At 46.7% G+C, this 16,225-nt stretch overlaps 5 protein-coding genes across 5 annotated transcripts; 3 read left to right on the forward strand and 2 right to left on the reverse strand.

The window, feature by feature from the left end:
- Positions 1-4,392: 4,392 nt before the first annotated feature.
- Positions 4,393-5,319, forward strand: LOC122153366 (histone H1.10). Its single transcript, XM_042791945.1, has one exon. It carries the CDS (start codon positions 4,425-4,427, stop codon positions 5,091-5,093), a length of 669 nt encoding a protein of 222 aa, XP_042647879.1. The 5' UTR covers positions 4,393-4,424; the 3' UTR covers positions 5,094-5,319.
- A 634-nt stretch (positions 5,320-5,953) lies between these two features.
- On the reverse strand, positions 5,954-6,906 carry LOC104356643 (histone H2B 1/2/3/4/6). The gene has a single exon (XM_009968220.3). It carries the CDS (start codon positions 6,877-6,879, stop codon positions 6,499-6,501), a length of 381 nt encoding a protein of 126 aa, XP_009966522.2. The 5' UTR covers positions 6,880-6,906; the 3' UTR covers positions 5,954-6,498.
- A 271-nt stretch (positions 6,907-7,177) lies between these two features.
- LOC116962868 (histone H2A.J) lies at positions 7,178-10,836 on the forward strand. The gene has a single exon (XM_032998021.2). It carries the CDS (start codon positions 7,273-7,275, stop codon positions 7,660-7,662), a length of 390 nt encoding a protein of 129 aa, XP_032853912.1. The 5' UTR covers positions 7,178-7,272; the 3' UTR covers positions 7,663-10,836.
- Positions 10,837-13,247: 2,411 nt separating this feature from the next.
- LOC116962874 (histone H4) lies at positions 13,248-13,686 on the forward strand. The gene has a single exon (XM_042791960.1). It carries the CDS (start codon positions 13,264-13,266, stop codon positions 13,573-13,575), a length of 312 nt encoding a protein of 103 aa, XP_042647894.1. The 5' UTR covers positions 13,248-13,263; the 3' UTR covers positions 13,576-13,686.
- Positions 13,687-14,234: 548 nt separating this feature from the next.
- Positions 14,235-14,787, reverse strand: LOC116962873 (histone H4). Its single transcript, XM_032998027.2, has one exon. The coding sequence runs from the start codon at positions 14,767-14,769 to the stop codon at positions 14,458-14,460; it is 312 nt and encodes a 103-aa protein (XP_032853918.1). The 5' UTR covers positions 14,770-14,787; the 3' UTR covers positions 14,235-14,457.
- Between the last annotated feature and the right edge of the window lie 1,438 nt (positions 14,788-16,225).

Genomic DNA, 16,225 nt, shown 5'->3' on the forward strand with positions numbered 1-16,225 from the left:
GCTCTAGATGACCCTTCTCTGAGCATGGGGGTAGGATCTGTTGCATTAGGTGTTAAATTAGAAGGCAAGATACTATTTCAGCAGATGTGATTGCCCTAAATTTCTGTCAGTATATTTTTGTTACTTTAGTTGAGGTATATATCTAAAAGGATTCAGCTTTCTTTACTACTGACAGCCCTTTGGCATTTTAAATCTTCCCTACAATACAAACTCTGCAATTGATGACTCAGTATTGTCAATATAGTTGCAGCATGCCAGAGACTTGACTAATGGCTTTGGATCTTGGGATGATGTTTTTATTATTAATATTGAGAGTGATTATCTGAATGCCTGCAAAATCATTCTTTGTCAAGGAGATATCATGCTCCAATTAAAATTTTGTAATTTTGCTGGGTCTTCACCATGCTAGCAATAGTAATTGTGCTTAAATCAGTGTAGACTTACCACTAAATTTGTCTAATCAGTTTATCCAGATTGTTCTCCTCTGCAGTCTGACTGTCTAATCTGCCTCTATTTGTCTAATGTCTAATTTGCTTCTCCTCCATGTGGAGCTTCTGTCTTGATATGAAAAAAATCAAGTGTTTTTCTGCTATACAGTTTTGGGAATGACTTCTTATCTGTGAACTATTTTTGTTTTGAAGATCCTCTTATTGGAAAATGCACTAGCATTTCATAGGATCTTCTGTAATCTACACGAGTGCCTATACTGCTAGGCAAGGAAGGAAGCCAGGGCATGTTCTGTGATGATGCATGGAAATTGGGTTCTGTTTTGGGGAAGTAAGGGTATGCATTTTAAGGAGGCATAAGGCATTGATTTAAGGTCCTGAGGAGATGAAGAGAACCTGGATTTGGACAGGGTTTTTGAAAGGAAAAACAGGAGAAGTTTCAAACTTTTCTGGTTGATTGAAATTGAGTATAAAAGGAGTCACATTTAAATATTTGTCTCTTCATATGGAAACTGCAAACAATTTTTATAGCCAACTCACTCTCAAAACTTTTTTCAAGTAATGTTGCTTAGAAGTAAGAAAATTTCTCTATCAGTTTGAAAAACTGATCCATACTCTATCACTGATCTGCTAAATTATGTGGTGGGATGTTTGCTTTGCTTTGTCTTTTTCTCTTATCTGTAAACCACCTAGGGCAATGTTAATGCTATTTATAAAGTAGATTGTCTCTTCAAAAACTGAGAATTGTTATTTTGGTCAAGTGCTGTACTTGATATCTATTTCCATCAATGAAAACCTGAAAATTGTTCAAAGCTTTTGACAAATTTATTTTGTCTAATTAACTAGAAAAAGTCATTGTTGGGGCCAGGAGGGGAACTAACACTGCAAAAGCCTCCCCTTTTCACACCACCTCATATCCCTAAATCCCCTCCCTTTTTTTAAAAAAAAAAAAAAAATTGCATTTTGCAAAAGTGGTTGGTAAACCCAAGATATTTTTCACTGCTCAGAAGTAGGCCAGGAATAATTCTCTGTGCAAAACAGAGATGGTGTAATGGCTGAGGAATAGGTATGGAAAGGATGTTGACACATAACGCCAGAGGCCAGCTGCCAGGTCCTCCAGTGTCTCAGTCTACCAGGGAAAGACAAATAACTTCAGAATGTCACTTAAAATAGTAAGTACCTGGAGTGGGGAACTGTTTAAAAGACACGCAGCTTTACACAGACCCATCCCAAATTAAAAGTGGGAAAGTCCTAAATTCTGCTCCTTGAAATCCTCAGCTCAGGACCTTCTTCATCTGCTTTCCTTACAAAAATAGAGACAATCTTGTCCTTTTAAAACTTCTCACAGAGTAGGGACAGCAATCCCAGCGTGCTGTGGGTGGAGCTCAAGTGACCGCTGCTGCTTGGGGGGCAAGATCTGAGAGCTCCTCTCCCATCTCTTTTCTACCTCCTGACTGTATCTCTAACTTGAAGCCTGTTTTGGGGGGAACAGAAGGAAATTTCTCTCCCGGTGGACTGAGAACAGGTTTACAAAGAGCAAGCCTGAAGAGAAACGTGCCCAAACATGTGGACGTGAGGGATGAAGCCGGGGAAGAGAACTCACCCCTGGGGTTACTGCTGCACTCTTGCACCAGCGGTTACTGTCCACTCCTAGTTACTCCCAGCTTCCTGAGCAGTTTTAAGTGTAATAAACCAGAGTTTTATCTTAACTTTATCTAACACTAAATCATCAACACTACAGAAATTAGGGCACATTAAACTTATTTCATTTCTTATTGCCCAAAAAATGCTCATTATTCTTATAAAACACTCTGAGAGATGACAACCCTTCTGGGCTCTGTCTTTTGTATCACTTACAGTCAGATTTTGCTTTATGGCCGTCTTTGTTCACCTAGACTGGAAAAATAAGCATAGTGCCCTCATCTTACTACCAGTAACTGCCTTTTTACTTCTCAGAAAAATATTCATACTGTTAGTTAGGTTTACCAGCTTGAGCTTTCAAACTCTACGGTTACTGCGGATTTGGTTTAGTTACTTCTGTGGGAAGGATGCCACATTCATGAGAAGCATGGCAGATTTCACTGCCCACTTCAGAATGTCTTTCAGTCTGCTTTTTACTGTGGGGTACTGAAAAGTTAAATTTTTCCCTTTCTCCACGTTTCCCTTCATGTCCTCTCCTTCAAAGTATTTATTAGCTGGTCACCTAACAAAATGCACACATAACAAATTAAAAATAGGACTAAAAGAGAATATGAAAAAGTGATAGTTCATTGTTTTTACTTTTGTTATTCTAATGTAGTTCATTTATCCTTCCCATTTTAACTCATTTCAACTAAAACAACTAAGTATAACTTAACTGTGTCTTCAGCATTTAATGTATGAAAATAAACGCCAAGGCCTTTTGAAGTATACTACTTGTCTTCTAGAATCTCAAATTCAGACATGCTAGAAGGGATGCTCCTTTACTGAAATAGCCCACTGATGTTTTTCATTACAAATCTGTATAAAGTACAATAGGGCAAATTATTTGATTTGGGCTTAATCTGTTCTTTTCAACCAAAGAAAAAAAAATCTGGCTGCTTTTTAATTAGAAGCCAGTTGAAGCTTTTGTCTTCTGATTTAATAAGAAATTATCCCAAACAACTTGTAGCAGTCCTTAAAAAATGAAATTAATTTCTGTTGTCACTTTGTGAGACTTAATAATGAAATGGAAACATAATAATTAAAGCTGATTCTGATTTATGAGGATTGTCTGAAAATTAATTCAACATTATGAGGATATGTATGAAAACCTAAATTGGTGAGTGCTTTCCTGTAGAGAAGAGAATGGCAGGTTTTATGAAATCTATGAAAAAAAAAAAAAAAAAAAAAACCAAAAAAACAACCCACAAACATAAAACCAACCAAAAAACAACCACAACAACAATCTGTGTGCAAATATTTATAGGTAATATTGAGGCTGAAGCACTCCATTCATGCAGGCCAGATTTCCACTTTATTTAATTTATTTGGGAAGAACTGAGTCTTCAGCTGGCTCCACTAATGTTTAAGTAGCATCCAATACACTAATATCTATGCCAAACTACCTGTTTGAGAATTTTCTCCTATGAGTCTGTGTCTGACTTCTGTAAGTCTTAAAGGATAATAGTATAAACTACTGTAACTGAGAAAGGATTGAACTATCAGTTTATCCGGAATTTATATGCATTAACTAGGCACTGACAGTTTCATTTTATACACAGAAACTATTTGTAAAAATATCAAAATCTTGTTATTCACTTACAGAACACAAAAAAGAAATGCAGAGCGCTGGCAAGTTCTGGACACTTTTCAACAGTATATATATTCCTCTGAAGGTCTAGTATTTTCCCAAAACACGAAATTCTGTAGAAATACTGTATCCTTAATAGTTAAAGATATGGTTAAGGAAGCCGAATCTTTATCCATATTCAAAGCTCAGCCATGAAATTGTGTTACTTCCTTCTCTTTGAAACAAATTTACGTCAAAAATACTGAGGCTTTCCCCTCGGTTTCTATCCTAATCTGGGGAAAACCCCCTAAAGAATAAGCCTGCATTACGGAGGAGGCTGTTTATCTACGGGTTTTGTTTTAATTTAGAAGGAAAAACAAAAGTTTGCCGTTCCCGGGGTCTCTCTGGCTTCACAACGCGGGGTTAAACAGATATTTTCTCTCTCGTCTGGGGTCCCAAGAGCAAGAAACTCCCCCGAATGAAAGTCCACCGTCTTCTCTTCACTCCCCGAGGAAACCGGGGTGATTCCGTGGCAGGCATTTTACAAAAAAGATGAATTTATAACTCCGAAGAAACACAGACTCGGAGGGCGAAAAGCTCTTCCTGGCTAACAGTTAGGCGGGCTCTGCAAAGCACCAATCACAGATCACCGCTTCGCTATAAATTCAGGCATCGGGGTTACTGTAGCCCAATTACTTTCTTTTGATTAGGAAGAAGTCTCTGCAGCGATGTCGGAGACCGCTCCCGCCGCCGCTCCCTCTGTCGCGGCCCCCGCCGCCAAGGCCGGGGCCGCCAAGAAGCCGAAGAAGGCGGCGGGCGGCTCCCGAGCCCGCAAGCCCGCGGGGCCCAGCGTCACCGAGCTGATCACCAAGGCCGTGTCCGCCTCCAAGGAGCGCAAGGGGCTCTCCCTCGCCGCCCTCAAGAAGGCGCTGGCCGCCGGCGGCTACGACGTGGAGAAGAACAACAGCCGCATCAAGCTGGGGCTCAAGAGCCTCGTCAGCAAGGGCACCCTGGTGCAGACCAAGGGCACCGGCGCCTCCGGCTCTTTCCGCCTCAGCAAGAAGCCCGGGGAAGTGAAGGAAAAAGCCCCCAAGAAGCGGGCGGCTGCGGCCAAGCCCAAGAAGCCGGCGGCCAAGAAGCCCGCCAGCGCCGCCAAGAAGCCCAAGAAGGCGGCGGCGGTGAAGAAGAGCCCCAAGAAAGCCAAGAAGCCGGCGGCTGCCGCGGCCAAGAAGGCGGCCAAGAGCCCCAAGAAGGCGCCTAAGGCTGCGAAGCCCAAAAAAGCAGCGGCGGCAGCAAAGAGCCCGGCCAAGGCGAAAGCAGTGAAGCCCAAAGCAGCCAAGCCCAAGACGGCCAAGCCGAAAGCGGCCAAGGCAAAGAAGGCGGCAGCCAAGAAGTGAAGTATTGAAGTGGAAATACTTAAACCCAACGGCTCTTTTAAGAGCCACCCACTACTGTCCGAAAAAGGGCTGATACACTCCGTCGCCGAGCTCCGTGCCTGCAGCAGAGCAAACCACACGCCACTACCCGTGTGGGACGTTCGTCTGTGGAGTGGATGGGACGCTAAACTTCCGGCCGTGGTTACGCTAAGACTTGGAACAATAAAGTTTACATTCCCTGCGAAAACGATTTCTAAAGGCTTTTTTTTTTTTTTTTTTTTTTTGAGCACCGTGAGGCGGGGGGGGGGGGGTGTTGTTAAAGGGACTGCGTAGGGCGGGTATCGCTCTGGGGCGCCGAGGTTTCTCTCGGTACTTTAACCAGCGCGGTTCCTAACCGCCTGGCTGCGACCGCCACACCCCTTAGTGTCCGTAGCCGGGAAGTGTCAAGACGGCTCCTCCGCTTCCTTGGCAATAACCCTTTCCGCTTGGCAGCGCTGTGCTGGGGCAGGTCTTCGTTTCTGCGTGACTTCCCCGACCGGCTTTTTGAGAAGGAGCTTACCGGGGCGGGCAAGCGGGGAAACGGTTCTCGTCCGCACGGTGCCGGCCCGCTGGCGGGGCAGCCGGGGCTCTGCGGGGCGGCGGCGGGCAGGGCGCTTCGGCAGCGCGGCGCGGAGCTGCCCCTCAGCACGGGCGGCTGCGGGCGCTCAGCCTGGGGCCGCTTGTGATTGGCTGATGGGAGAAATCGCGGCCGCTTATTGGGCGATTAGAAAATTTCGAAAAGCCCGCGCGGGACACGGGGGGCTGCCCGGAGCTCCCGGCACCGCCGGTCCCGCAGCGCCAGTCCTCCCCGCTCGTCCGCTCCATCTCAAAGGCTTCCTCGCTTTTCCTGGTCTTCTTGTCCCTTGCCTTCCGATCTACAAGGCTGCTTTCTGACTGCCACGTATATTTTTAAGCTTAAACTATCCCGGTACAGCTATCCACAATAGAAAAAGTCATCAGGGATGTATACTTTCCCCACATGCCCTTTTTTGAGGGCGGGTATTAGCTATTAGAATATATGTGAATTTCTTAGTTACTATGGAACACGTCGTATAATGTTCTCCATCTTGCATCTTTACTGAAAAAAAAAAAAAAAGTCTAACGATACTGTTTACATTTATTGGAAAATTATTTGAACATTGGTTTACAAAGTAATAAATAGGTAATACATTTGAACTTGCACGTGCAAAATATTCAAACATTTCAAACAGAACATTTTGCAACCTCTGATAACCGATTTAGTAGCTCATTACAAATACTATACACTGTCCTTTAAATAGACTTTCACACCACACAATACAGACACTATTGCATTAAAGCCCTTTCAGAGACTTTGTGGGTGGCTCTTAAAAGAGCCTTTGGGTTAAAACTGACAGTCCGAGACGCTCTACTTGGAGCTGGTGTACTTGGTGACGGCCTTGGTGCCCTCGGAGACGGCGTGCTTGGCCAGCTCGCCGGGCAGCAGGAGCCGCACGGCCGTCTGGATCTCCCGCGACGTGATGGTGGAGCGCTTGTTGTAGTGCGCCAGGCGCGAGGCCTCGCCGGCGATGCGCTCGAAGATGTCGTTGACGAAGGAGTTCATGATGCCCATGGCCTTGGACGAGATGCCCGTGTCGGGGTGCACCTGCTTCAGCACCTTGTACACGTAGATCGAGTAGCTCTCCTTGCGGCTCTTCTTGCGCTTCTTGTCGCCCTTCTTCTGCGTCTTGGTCACCGCCTTCTTGGAGCCCTTCTTGGGCGCGGGGGCGGACTTGGCCGGCTCAGGCATTACGATAACAGTTCCCCTCTCATGCAGTAGATCAGCTGTTAAGATGGCGGCTGCGCCCTCTATTTATAGGGCTGGTATGCAAATAGCAGCCATCTAACTCGTGCAATGCGATTGGACCTTCCCGCACGGGGGTGTATCTTTCTCTGATTGGTCACAATACGATCCGTCTTCTCATTGGTCGTATCCGCAATGAATGTTTCCAGCCAATCACCAAGGTCTAATCCCGCCCAGGGAAGGGATAAAATGGGGAGCGCCGTTGCGTCAGTATGAGTTCCTCGGTTTTGGGGTCTAGGGGCCTTATTTTGTTTTGGTTGTATTTTTTTTTTTTGTGTGTTTTTTTTTTTTTTTGTTGTCGTTGTTGTGGGAGGCTCTGTGGTTTCAGGCGCTTAAACTATGTCCGGCCGCGGGAAGCAGGGAGGCAAAGTCCGAGCTAAGGCGAAGTCGCGCTCGTCGCGGGCCGGGCTGCAGTTCCCCGTGGGCCGCGTCCACCGGCTGCTTCGGAAAGGGAACTACGCGGAGCGGGTGGGCGCCGGCGCGCCGGTGTACCTGGCGGCCGTGCTGGAGTACCTGACGGCCGAGATCCTGGAGCTGGCGGGCAACGCGGCCCGCGACAACAAGAAGACGCGCATCATCCCCCGGCACCTGCAGCTGGCCATCCGCAACGACGAGGAGCTCAACAAGCTGCTGGGCAAGGTGACCATCGCGCAGGGCGGGGTGCTGCCCAACATCCAGGCCGTGCTGCTGCCCAAGAAGACGGAGAGCCACAAAGCCAAGAGCAAATAAGCTCAGTGAGCAAAGCTGCTCGGATTTTTCACAACGCAACATTGTAACCCAAAGGCTCTTTTCAGAGCCACCCACATAGCCAGAAAAGAGTTGTGTTGCTTTATTTACAAAAGTGTTTTGGTACTAAATGTTTCTGGTGTGCTGCTTTTGCTAGTAGAGGTAAAGCCATGTTTGTGGCAATGCTGGAAATCTTGCTCGTCCTTACCTGAAAAGGGACTTGCCTTTACTTTTTAGGTCCTCATTCTTCTTGATGTAGGAAGACTAATTATATTTGTAGTAATTTATTGATTCTTTTGTAACCGCATTAGTGAAACATTTGTTTCTCATGTTCAATCTACTTAACTTTCATGACTTTACAGGCTACTTATGGCATGAAATATGGGGGAGGTGGGGTAAGGGGTGCCTAAAAGATTGAGTCAGGTGTGGAGAAAGCTGTGCAGCATGAAAATAAAAGGAACATCATCCAAAACCCATATAACAAGATCTAAGAATGAAGAAAGGCTTCCTTTGTTGGCCTTTGTTCTTTTAAAGATGTAAAGTTTCCCTGTGACTTTATTGGAAGTTGCACTCAATTATTTTAAAGGTCTATTCTAACCTAAATGATTCTATGATTTCTTCATAAATTATATGAGAAACGCCTTAGGGGAAATGTCTCATTTTGATCTAGATCCTTAACTAGTCAGACCTGTACTGTAAAGCAACGATGTAGCATCTTTCCATTCAGAAGAACCTTCTTGCAGAGCTAGTATATTCTTGTTTTAAGTGAGATTTTCAGACCCATCACTCTTAAAATCCCTTACTGTGTATAGGTATTCCTTTTGTTGTTGTAGGCAATATTATTTAAATTAATATCCTATATTGTTGACACAAGTATCAACCAAGATCATAATGTTAAAGCTCTGTAGATTCACTGTTATAAATCACGAGAAACACTGTCTAGCTGATTCCTTTTGATAGGTTGTTCCCAGAAGCTGAGCCCTAATGTTCTGCAGCACCCTGCGCTGAGATCACAGCTCCCACCTGCACAGCACCTCTGCCCTCCCCATCCCCTGGGGAGAAGGAGGAATTATCTAGGCTCAGAGGAAAGCAAATAGCACCTATAGCAAGATACAATCTCCTGTGCCTCTTCTCCCCACCCCCAAGCTGTAGTAGAAAAGCTTTTTAGATAGGGTGGTATAATGGCTAAAGTGGGACATTTGGGATCGTTTGTGGAAAGAAACATAAAGGAAGAGAGCTGTCTAGAGCACTAGGCTATTCTGATACGGTGACAGTATCTGTGCATGAAGTTTTGTTTGCAAGTGGATACATTTAGAGCTGTAACGCTGTTTTATTGATTCTCATTATTCTGTTTTATTGATCATTACCTGCAGCTGCATATCTTCTGGCACTTGTATTTTTCTTGAAGAGATCTGATGATATAAAAACTGGGTCTTGACATGTCAAGTCTTCTATATTTAGTTTTCAGAATAGGTACCTGCATGTGTGTATGTCAGAAGATAGCAATCATAGGAAGGTTTGGGTTGGAAGAGATCATCAACGATCACCTTGTCCAACCCTCCTGCCATGGGCAGGAACATCTTCTGTTAGATCAGGTTGCTCAAAGTCCCATCCAACCTGACTTTGAACACTTCTAAGGATGGGACATTCATAACTTTGCTGGGCAATCTGGTCCAGTGTCCTACCACCCTCACTGCAAAAAGTTTCCTTCTTGTATCCAATCTAAATCTACCCTCTTTCAGTTTAAAGCTGTTGCCCCTTGTCCTGTCACCTGCCTTTTAACGTGCCTTGGTAAAATGTCTTTCTCCATCTTTCTAAACTGAAAGTTTGCAATTCGGTATCCCCAGAGCCTGCCTTTGTCCAGGCTGTCTCAGCCTTTTCTTATAGGAGAGGTGTTTAATCCTTCTGATCATTTTTGTGTCCCTTCTCCGGACCTGCTCCAACAGGTCCGTGTTTTCCTTTTGCTGGGGACCCTAGAACTAGATGCAGGACTGTAGGTGGGGTCTCACAAGAGCAGAGTAGAAGGGGAGATTCACTGCCCTCAACCTGCTAGCCATGCTGCTTTTTATGCGTCCCAGGATATGATTGGCTTTGAGCCATGTGCATGTCTAGATAAAAGCACTGGAATTCCAGAGAAAGCCCGTGGGGGTATCTGTATCCAGGAGTGGGATTTCTCTCTGAACAAACTCCTAAATGTGGAAATCAGAATTGTTACCACCTTCCCCTTCTCTGAATGTGGAGTTAAGTTCAGTATATCTCTCCAAATTCTTCTTGTCATCTAACCAGAAATTCAATATTTTCTTCAGAATTTCATTCCAAACACCTCTTATTTCACTCACTGCTCTGCTCACCTTAGTGACTAGAATTTTACTCTGTGATACATAGGTCTAGTTCTTAGCAATCCCTATTTTTGTTCTTAGCCACTAGTGGTTGTACCAGTTGCAAACCCCATGTTGTCATCACATTGATGAGGCTTCAGATGTAAATGTCCTGTAATTCAGACAGATTGTGGTAAGAGTGATGGCAAATCTACTGGTACTAAAAACTTGACTTTCAAGCAAATCCCACTGGATGAAGAAATGTAGCAAAGCAATTTTATGTAAGTGAACTTTCTCTCATTTCCATATACAGCAAACAGTAGTGAAAGAGGAAATCCTTACCATATGGTGCCTTAGGTGTATCAGTGGGTTCCAATATTCCTTCACATTCTAAAGAACTCGTGATGCAAAAAAAAAACCTCTAACTGAGCTCCCTTGAATGTTACACATCATAGTTATATTTAGGGAGAACTCGGTAATATCAGTCTATATATCAAAAGTCATATAACTCCTTAGCTAAAAAGTAAGGCAAAAGGGTTTTCTACCTCTTTTCACCTTTGTTTGCAATGTTAGGAATAATGCATTCTACTAAAAAGACCTTACAGCAATTTGTATATTATTGTGGTTGTAGCAGATACAGAAATGGATTTTAAATTACATATAACCTCCCAAGAAAATTAAGGGCAGCTATGCAGTTGGATATAAAGCACTGATGTGATGGTACTTTTATTAAATTATATACTTCCTTGCGCAGTCATAGTGAGATGTTGCCTTACTGCACCAAACAAATGTAATTTTCTCATTGTAGTTCTAGTGAGGAACTAGGGAGACTGTCCTAATAAATATATTTACACTTGAAGAGCTATAGATTCTTTTTGTGAATGGAGCAGAGTTTTGCAAATGCTTCCTTTTTCATTTAATTTCTAGTAGTATGCGTCTAACCTCATGAGGAATACGTAGTACCTATAATCTGGGGATTAGATTCTAAACTTTGATCCAAAGAATAACTATTGTCTCTTATCAACAGTAAAAGCAACTTCATTAGGGATTATACGCAGCAGCAAACTTTTCTTTCTACTTTAATTATTTTTATTTCAGAAAACCCTCTGATCCATGACAGAACTATGTCACTGACATAAACACTTGGGAAATGTGTCTGTGGCCACTTGCAGCAACTTACAGGCAAAGCTTCTAGAAAGCATGATATTAAATTATATCAAATGTACTTCACGCATTGGAGAAAGGGATTGGCAGTTAATTAACCTATAAACTACTGGTCTCAGCCTCTGCAGCACCCATTTCTGACAGGTCATTTTGGAAGATGATTTTTCAAATCTTCCAGTGGTTATACTGCTAGAGGGAAAAGTTATACCAGGGTACTTATGCTGCATTTAGGAAGAGTTATGAAGAAAATATGGTTTTGACACACTAAAAGATTTTATGTAATTCCTCTAGTTTTTCTTTAGTAATCAAAAAATTGTTTATAACTGCCTCAGGAAACTAATCTAGACACTGATCTTCAGCTATAAAGAACAAAGCGGACTCCGTGGAGCCAAATGGTCATTTTAGGCACCAGCCTGGCAGCTCCACTAGTAACAAACCTTACAGTTTGTCTATAAAGAGTTTTAGATCATTCTGTTGAGTTAAAAAGTGAACACAATAAAAAGTAAAGCTAGTTTTACCTGCTCATGTTGTATATATTTGAGTGACAATTCCTTAATTTGTTTAAAATAAGAATTTAAACAACAATTAAATTCACAGTGATAGTTATTAACCATACCAAACACTTGTACTTGTCTGGACACCTGTAACTCAATACAGGAATAGCACAATTGTACTTTCCCCTGAATTTAGGCAATATATTCTGCCAAGAAATATTCTGGAGATACTGCCTAAATTCTGTAAATTAAGTTCAGGAATGAAATTACATAAAAATTTGTAGAGAATTAAAAGGATATAAACATTTTTTTAAAAGGTAGACATGTTTAAGTGCATGAAAGAGTAACAATAATATAACAGTTGGCAAGTCCCACAGCTATATCACTTCTACTCTGACAGTGTAGAATAACGTTTAATTTAAAATATAGACTCACAACTCCTCCAGTATTTGTTCATCCACTTTACAAATACAGTTCAGCCCACTGTAAGTAGTATGTATGCAAAGTTTAGTAGCAAAAGCATGCAATATACAGCAAAATTTATAGATTCCTTATCTGAATTTTAAAAAAATAAAAGTTGGTTCTTGTTCATTTTTCAGATGTCATGCAGACACCTGGTTGCCAACGTCGCTCATGTTTGCTTTCGCTTGTTGGATCCAGTTGCACGCTAGAGACGTGCTCGCTGTTTCAGGGGCCGGGAGCGAGCCCGGCGCCGCCCGTGGGGCGTGGAGGCTGGGAGTGGAGGAGGGGGGAAGGGCGGCCCCCGGCAGCCGCTCCCGGTTGCCCCCACGGGAGCCTCAGGGCCCAGCGGTTCCCCCCGCGGCCCCTCACAGAGCGTTTCCCCTGACGCTTCGGGCCGCGCTCCCGCTCCCACAGACCCGCCGGTGGCTCCGTGCGGACACTGGAGCGCTGAACGGTCCGGGCGCGGAGGAGGAGCGGGCAGCTGTGGGGAGCGCAGCCGCCTCCACGCACGCGAAGAAAACGCGCGGCCGCCGTGGCTGAAGCGAACAAAGAGCGCGCGGCCGTGGGAACGTCCACCGCGCCCCCCTCCCCTTCCCCTCTATAGCGGGAGCCCGGGAGGGCGCGCGGGGCTCAGCGGCGGGGCGGGGCCGTCGAGCCGCGCGCGCGGCCCCGGATTGGTCGGATTTTGCCGCAGCCCCGCGGGCAGCGGGGAGCGACGCGCCGGGCCCGGTCCGGGGCCCAGCGCAGCCCCGAACGCGGGCCCGAGGCCGCCGCCCCCGCGCCTGCCAACGGCGGGGCCCAGAGCTGCCTCGGAACAGTCGGGCGGGGGGTGGGATGGAGCAGGGACGGGGCGGGAGAGAAGCAAAACGACGCGCAGGCTGGCAGCGGGCAGGGCGCGGAGCGGGAATTCGGCCCCACTCGCGACGGGCGGCGCGGGCGGACGCGCCCCGGGACTCAGGGCCGGGGAAAGCGCCTCGGCCGCCGCCTCGCGGGAGGCCCGCGCCCGAGCCGCGCGGCCGTGGGGCCGGGGCCGGCGCGCGACGGGGCGGGAACTGCGGCCGAGCCCCGCCCCCCGCCGCAGTCCTCAACCAGGTCGGCTCCCGGGCAATATACCCGGGCTCGGCGGCACAAGCGGTGGGCAGTGCGAGGCTGCGCGGAGTGCTGCCATGTCCGGGCGCGGCAAAGGCGGGAAGGGGCTCGGCAAGGGGGGCGCCAAGCGGCACCGCAAGGTGCTGCGCGACAACATCCAGGGCATCACCAAGCCGGCCATCCGGCGCCTGGCTCGGCGCGGCGGCGTGAAGCGCATCTCGGGGCTGATCTACGAGGAGACGCGCGGCGTGCTGAAGGTGTTCCTGGAGAACGTGATCCGCGACGCCGTGACCTACACGGAGCACGCCAAGAGGAAGACGGTGACGGCCATGGACGTGGTGTACGCGCTCAAGCGCCAGGGACGCACCCTCTACGGCTTCGGCGGTTAGACTCGAGGCGCAAACCTTAACCTTGTCAAAACAACTAAGGCTCTTTTCAGAGCCACCCACAAACCTCACAATGAGAGCTGTTTGTTACTGCATATTTGATTTCAATAGCTTTTAAATACAAGTGTAACTTTAAAACACTTTTGAGTCCTATAACCCATCTTAAGCCGTCCCCCAAAACCCCAGAGTCCTGCAAAGTTCCCAGTCTATAAAATAAGACATTTTAAATTAGTGAGGGTGAAGTCAGTTGCACTATGTATCTAGACAATATTTTTGCTCGTGAATGCAGTTCCACCATCACCAGTACCCCAAAACACAAGGATTGTCTACATGTAAAGCCTAAATTGTGACAGCTACAGGACGGAAGTGCTTATAATTACGTTAATAATTTTTAATCCAATAGGAATGGAACGATTACAGTCCTCTAATTTGCATAATGCTCTTGTAAGTACAGGGGCGGGCGTCATTCACAATTTTGTTGAGGTAAAGTTAAGATCTTAAGAAAATTGCAAGGATGCCTGAGCCGGCAAAATCTGCTCTAGCACTGAAGGGCTCCAAGAAAGCTGTCGCTAAGATACAGAAGGGTGACAAGAAAAATAACAAGGAAGGAGACCTACTCGACCTAAGTACACCAACTCAAAATAAAAATGGTAAATTACAACACTAACAGCTCTTTTAAGAGCCGCCTCACTTTACTAAAATGAGCTTCATTTACGAATGAAATTAAGTATGTGCATACTGGAGTACAAAACTCAGTACATGTGACCCACCACCTTTTATGTAAGCATTCATTTCTAGCAACAAACAGCTCTCATTGTGAGGTTTGTGGGTGGCTCTGAAAAGAGCCTTAGTTGTTTTGACAAGGTTAAGGTTTGCGCCTCGAGTCTAACCGCCGAAGCCGTAGAGGGTGCGTCCCTGGCGCTTGAGCGCGTACACCACGTCCATGGCCGTCACCGTCTTCCTCTTGGCGTGCTCCGTGTAGGTCACGGCGTCGCGGATCACGTTCTCCAGGAACACCTTCAGCACGCCGCGCGTCTCCTCGTAGATCAGCCCCGAGATGCGCTTCACGCCGCCGCGCCGAGCCAGGCGCCGGATGGCCGGCTTGGTGATGCCCTGGATGTTGTCGCGCAGCACCTTGCGGTGCCGCTTGGCGCCCCCCTTGCCGAGCCCCTTCCCGCCTTTGCCGCGCCCGGACATGGCAGCACTCCGCGCAGCCTCGCACTGCCCACCGCTTGTGCCGCCGAGCCCGGGTATATTGCCCGGGAGCCGACCTGGTTGAGGACTGCGGCGGGGGGCGGGGCTCGGCCGCAGTTCCCGCCCCGTCGCGCGCCGGCCCCGGCCCCACGGCCGCGCGGCTCGGGCGCGGGCCTCCCGCGAGGCGGCGGCCGAGGCGCTTTCCCCGGCCCTGAGTCCCGGGGCGCGTCCGCCCGCGCCGCCCGTCGCGAGTGGGGCCGAATTCCCGCTCCGCGCCCTGCCCGCTGCCAGCCTGCGCGTCGTTTTGCTTCTCTCCCGCCCCGTCCCTGCTCCATCCCACACCCCGCCCGACTGTTCCGAGGCAGCTCTGGGCCCCGCCGTTGGCAGGCGCGGGGGCGGCGGCCTCGGGCCCGCGTTCGGGGCTGCGCTGGGCCCCGGCCCGGGCCCGGCGCGTCGCTCCCCGCTGCCCGCGGGGCTGCGGCAAAATCCGACCAATCCGTGGCCGCGCGCGCGGCTCGACGGCCCCGCCCCGCCGCTGAGCCCCGCGCGCCCGCGCGTCCGCCTTGGGCGCCGCCTGAGTTGATTTTGAATTTTTTGTTTATTTGTATTTGCTTGAATAGACCCCTTCGTCGGGTACATTTAAATTATCTCTGCCAGCCTTATCCTCCTCGACCAGCAGCTTCTTTCTGTCACCAAGTCCTCCTACATCTTGCTTAAAAAAGGAGGGGAAGGAATCTCTCGAACCGCATGATGACAGGGGTTTTTTTTTCTATTTTTAAATGTAATGTAGTATTTCCTCCATGTGGATGAAAACGTGATCAGTTTTATGTTTATTTTTTTCCCTCGCAGCATATGTACACACACGCAAACAGAACCATGTCTCTGACATACTTTTACCTCTCAATTGTATTTTTGAGTATTGTGAGAAAAGCTGAGAGCCTAAAGAATTCTTATAAGAATACAGACTATAAGGAAACAGCAAAAGTCAGAACACCATGTTCTCGGAATGCTTCCTGCTGGAGAAGCAAGAACCATTATTGCTCAGCACTCCAAGGAAAACAAAAGACTGTTACAATAATCTCATACCAATGCCTGGATTATCTTCTTTCTAAAAACATGCCATTTAAAATAGGAATGGTACACATATTTTTAATAGTTCACAACAAAATACACAGTATTCTAATATTACTGATTTTCCTGTCTTAAGGCAGACTTACTCTAATAAATTTTACTTCTTGCCATAAATAACATTGCACTAATTTATATTGAGATTAATCAAAATTTCACAAATAATAATAATTTAAAATTATTTGGGCTGCTTGGGGGTTTTCCTTTCATCTTTTTAACAAGCACAGGCTCCTGCAAATTTCTAGTGATTTTGGCAATAATAAACATTTTTTCAATTGAATAGAGCAATGTTAAAATAAAAATAAATAAGTTTTCAATACATTTGAGAATT

Source organism: Tyto alba, unplaced genomic scaffold (genome assembly GCF_018691265.1).
Source record: "Tyto alba isolate M040663 unplaced genomic scaffold, T.alba_DEE_v4.0 Super-Scaffold_2, whole genome shotgun sequence".
In the NCBI taxonomy this organism is placed as follows: domain Eukaryota; kingdom Metazoa; phylum Chordata; class Aves; order Strigiformes; family Tytonidae; genus Tyto; species Tyto alba.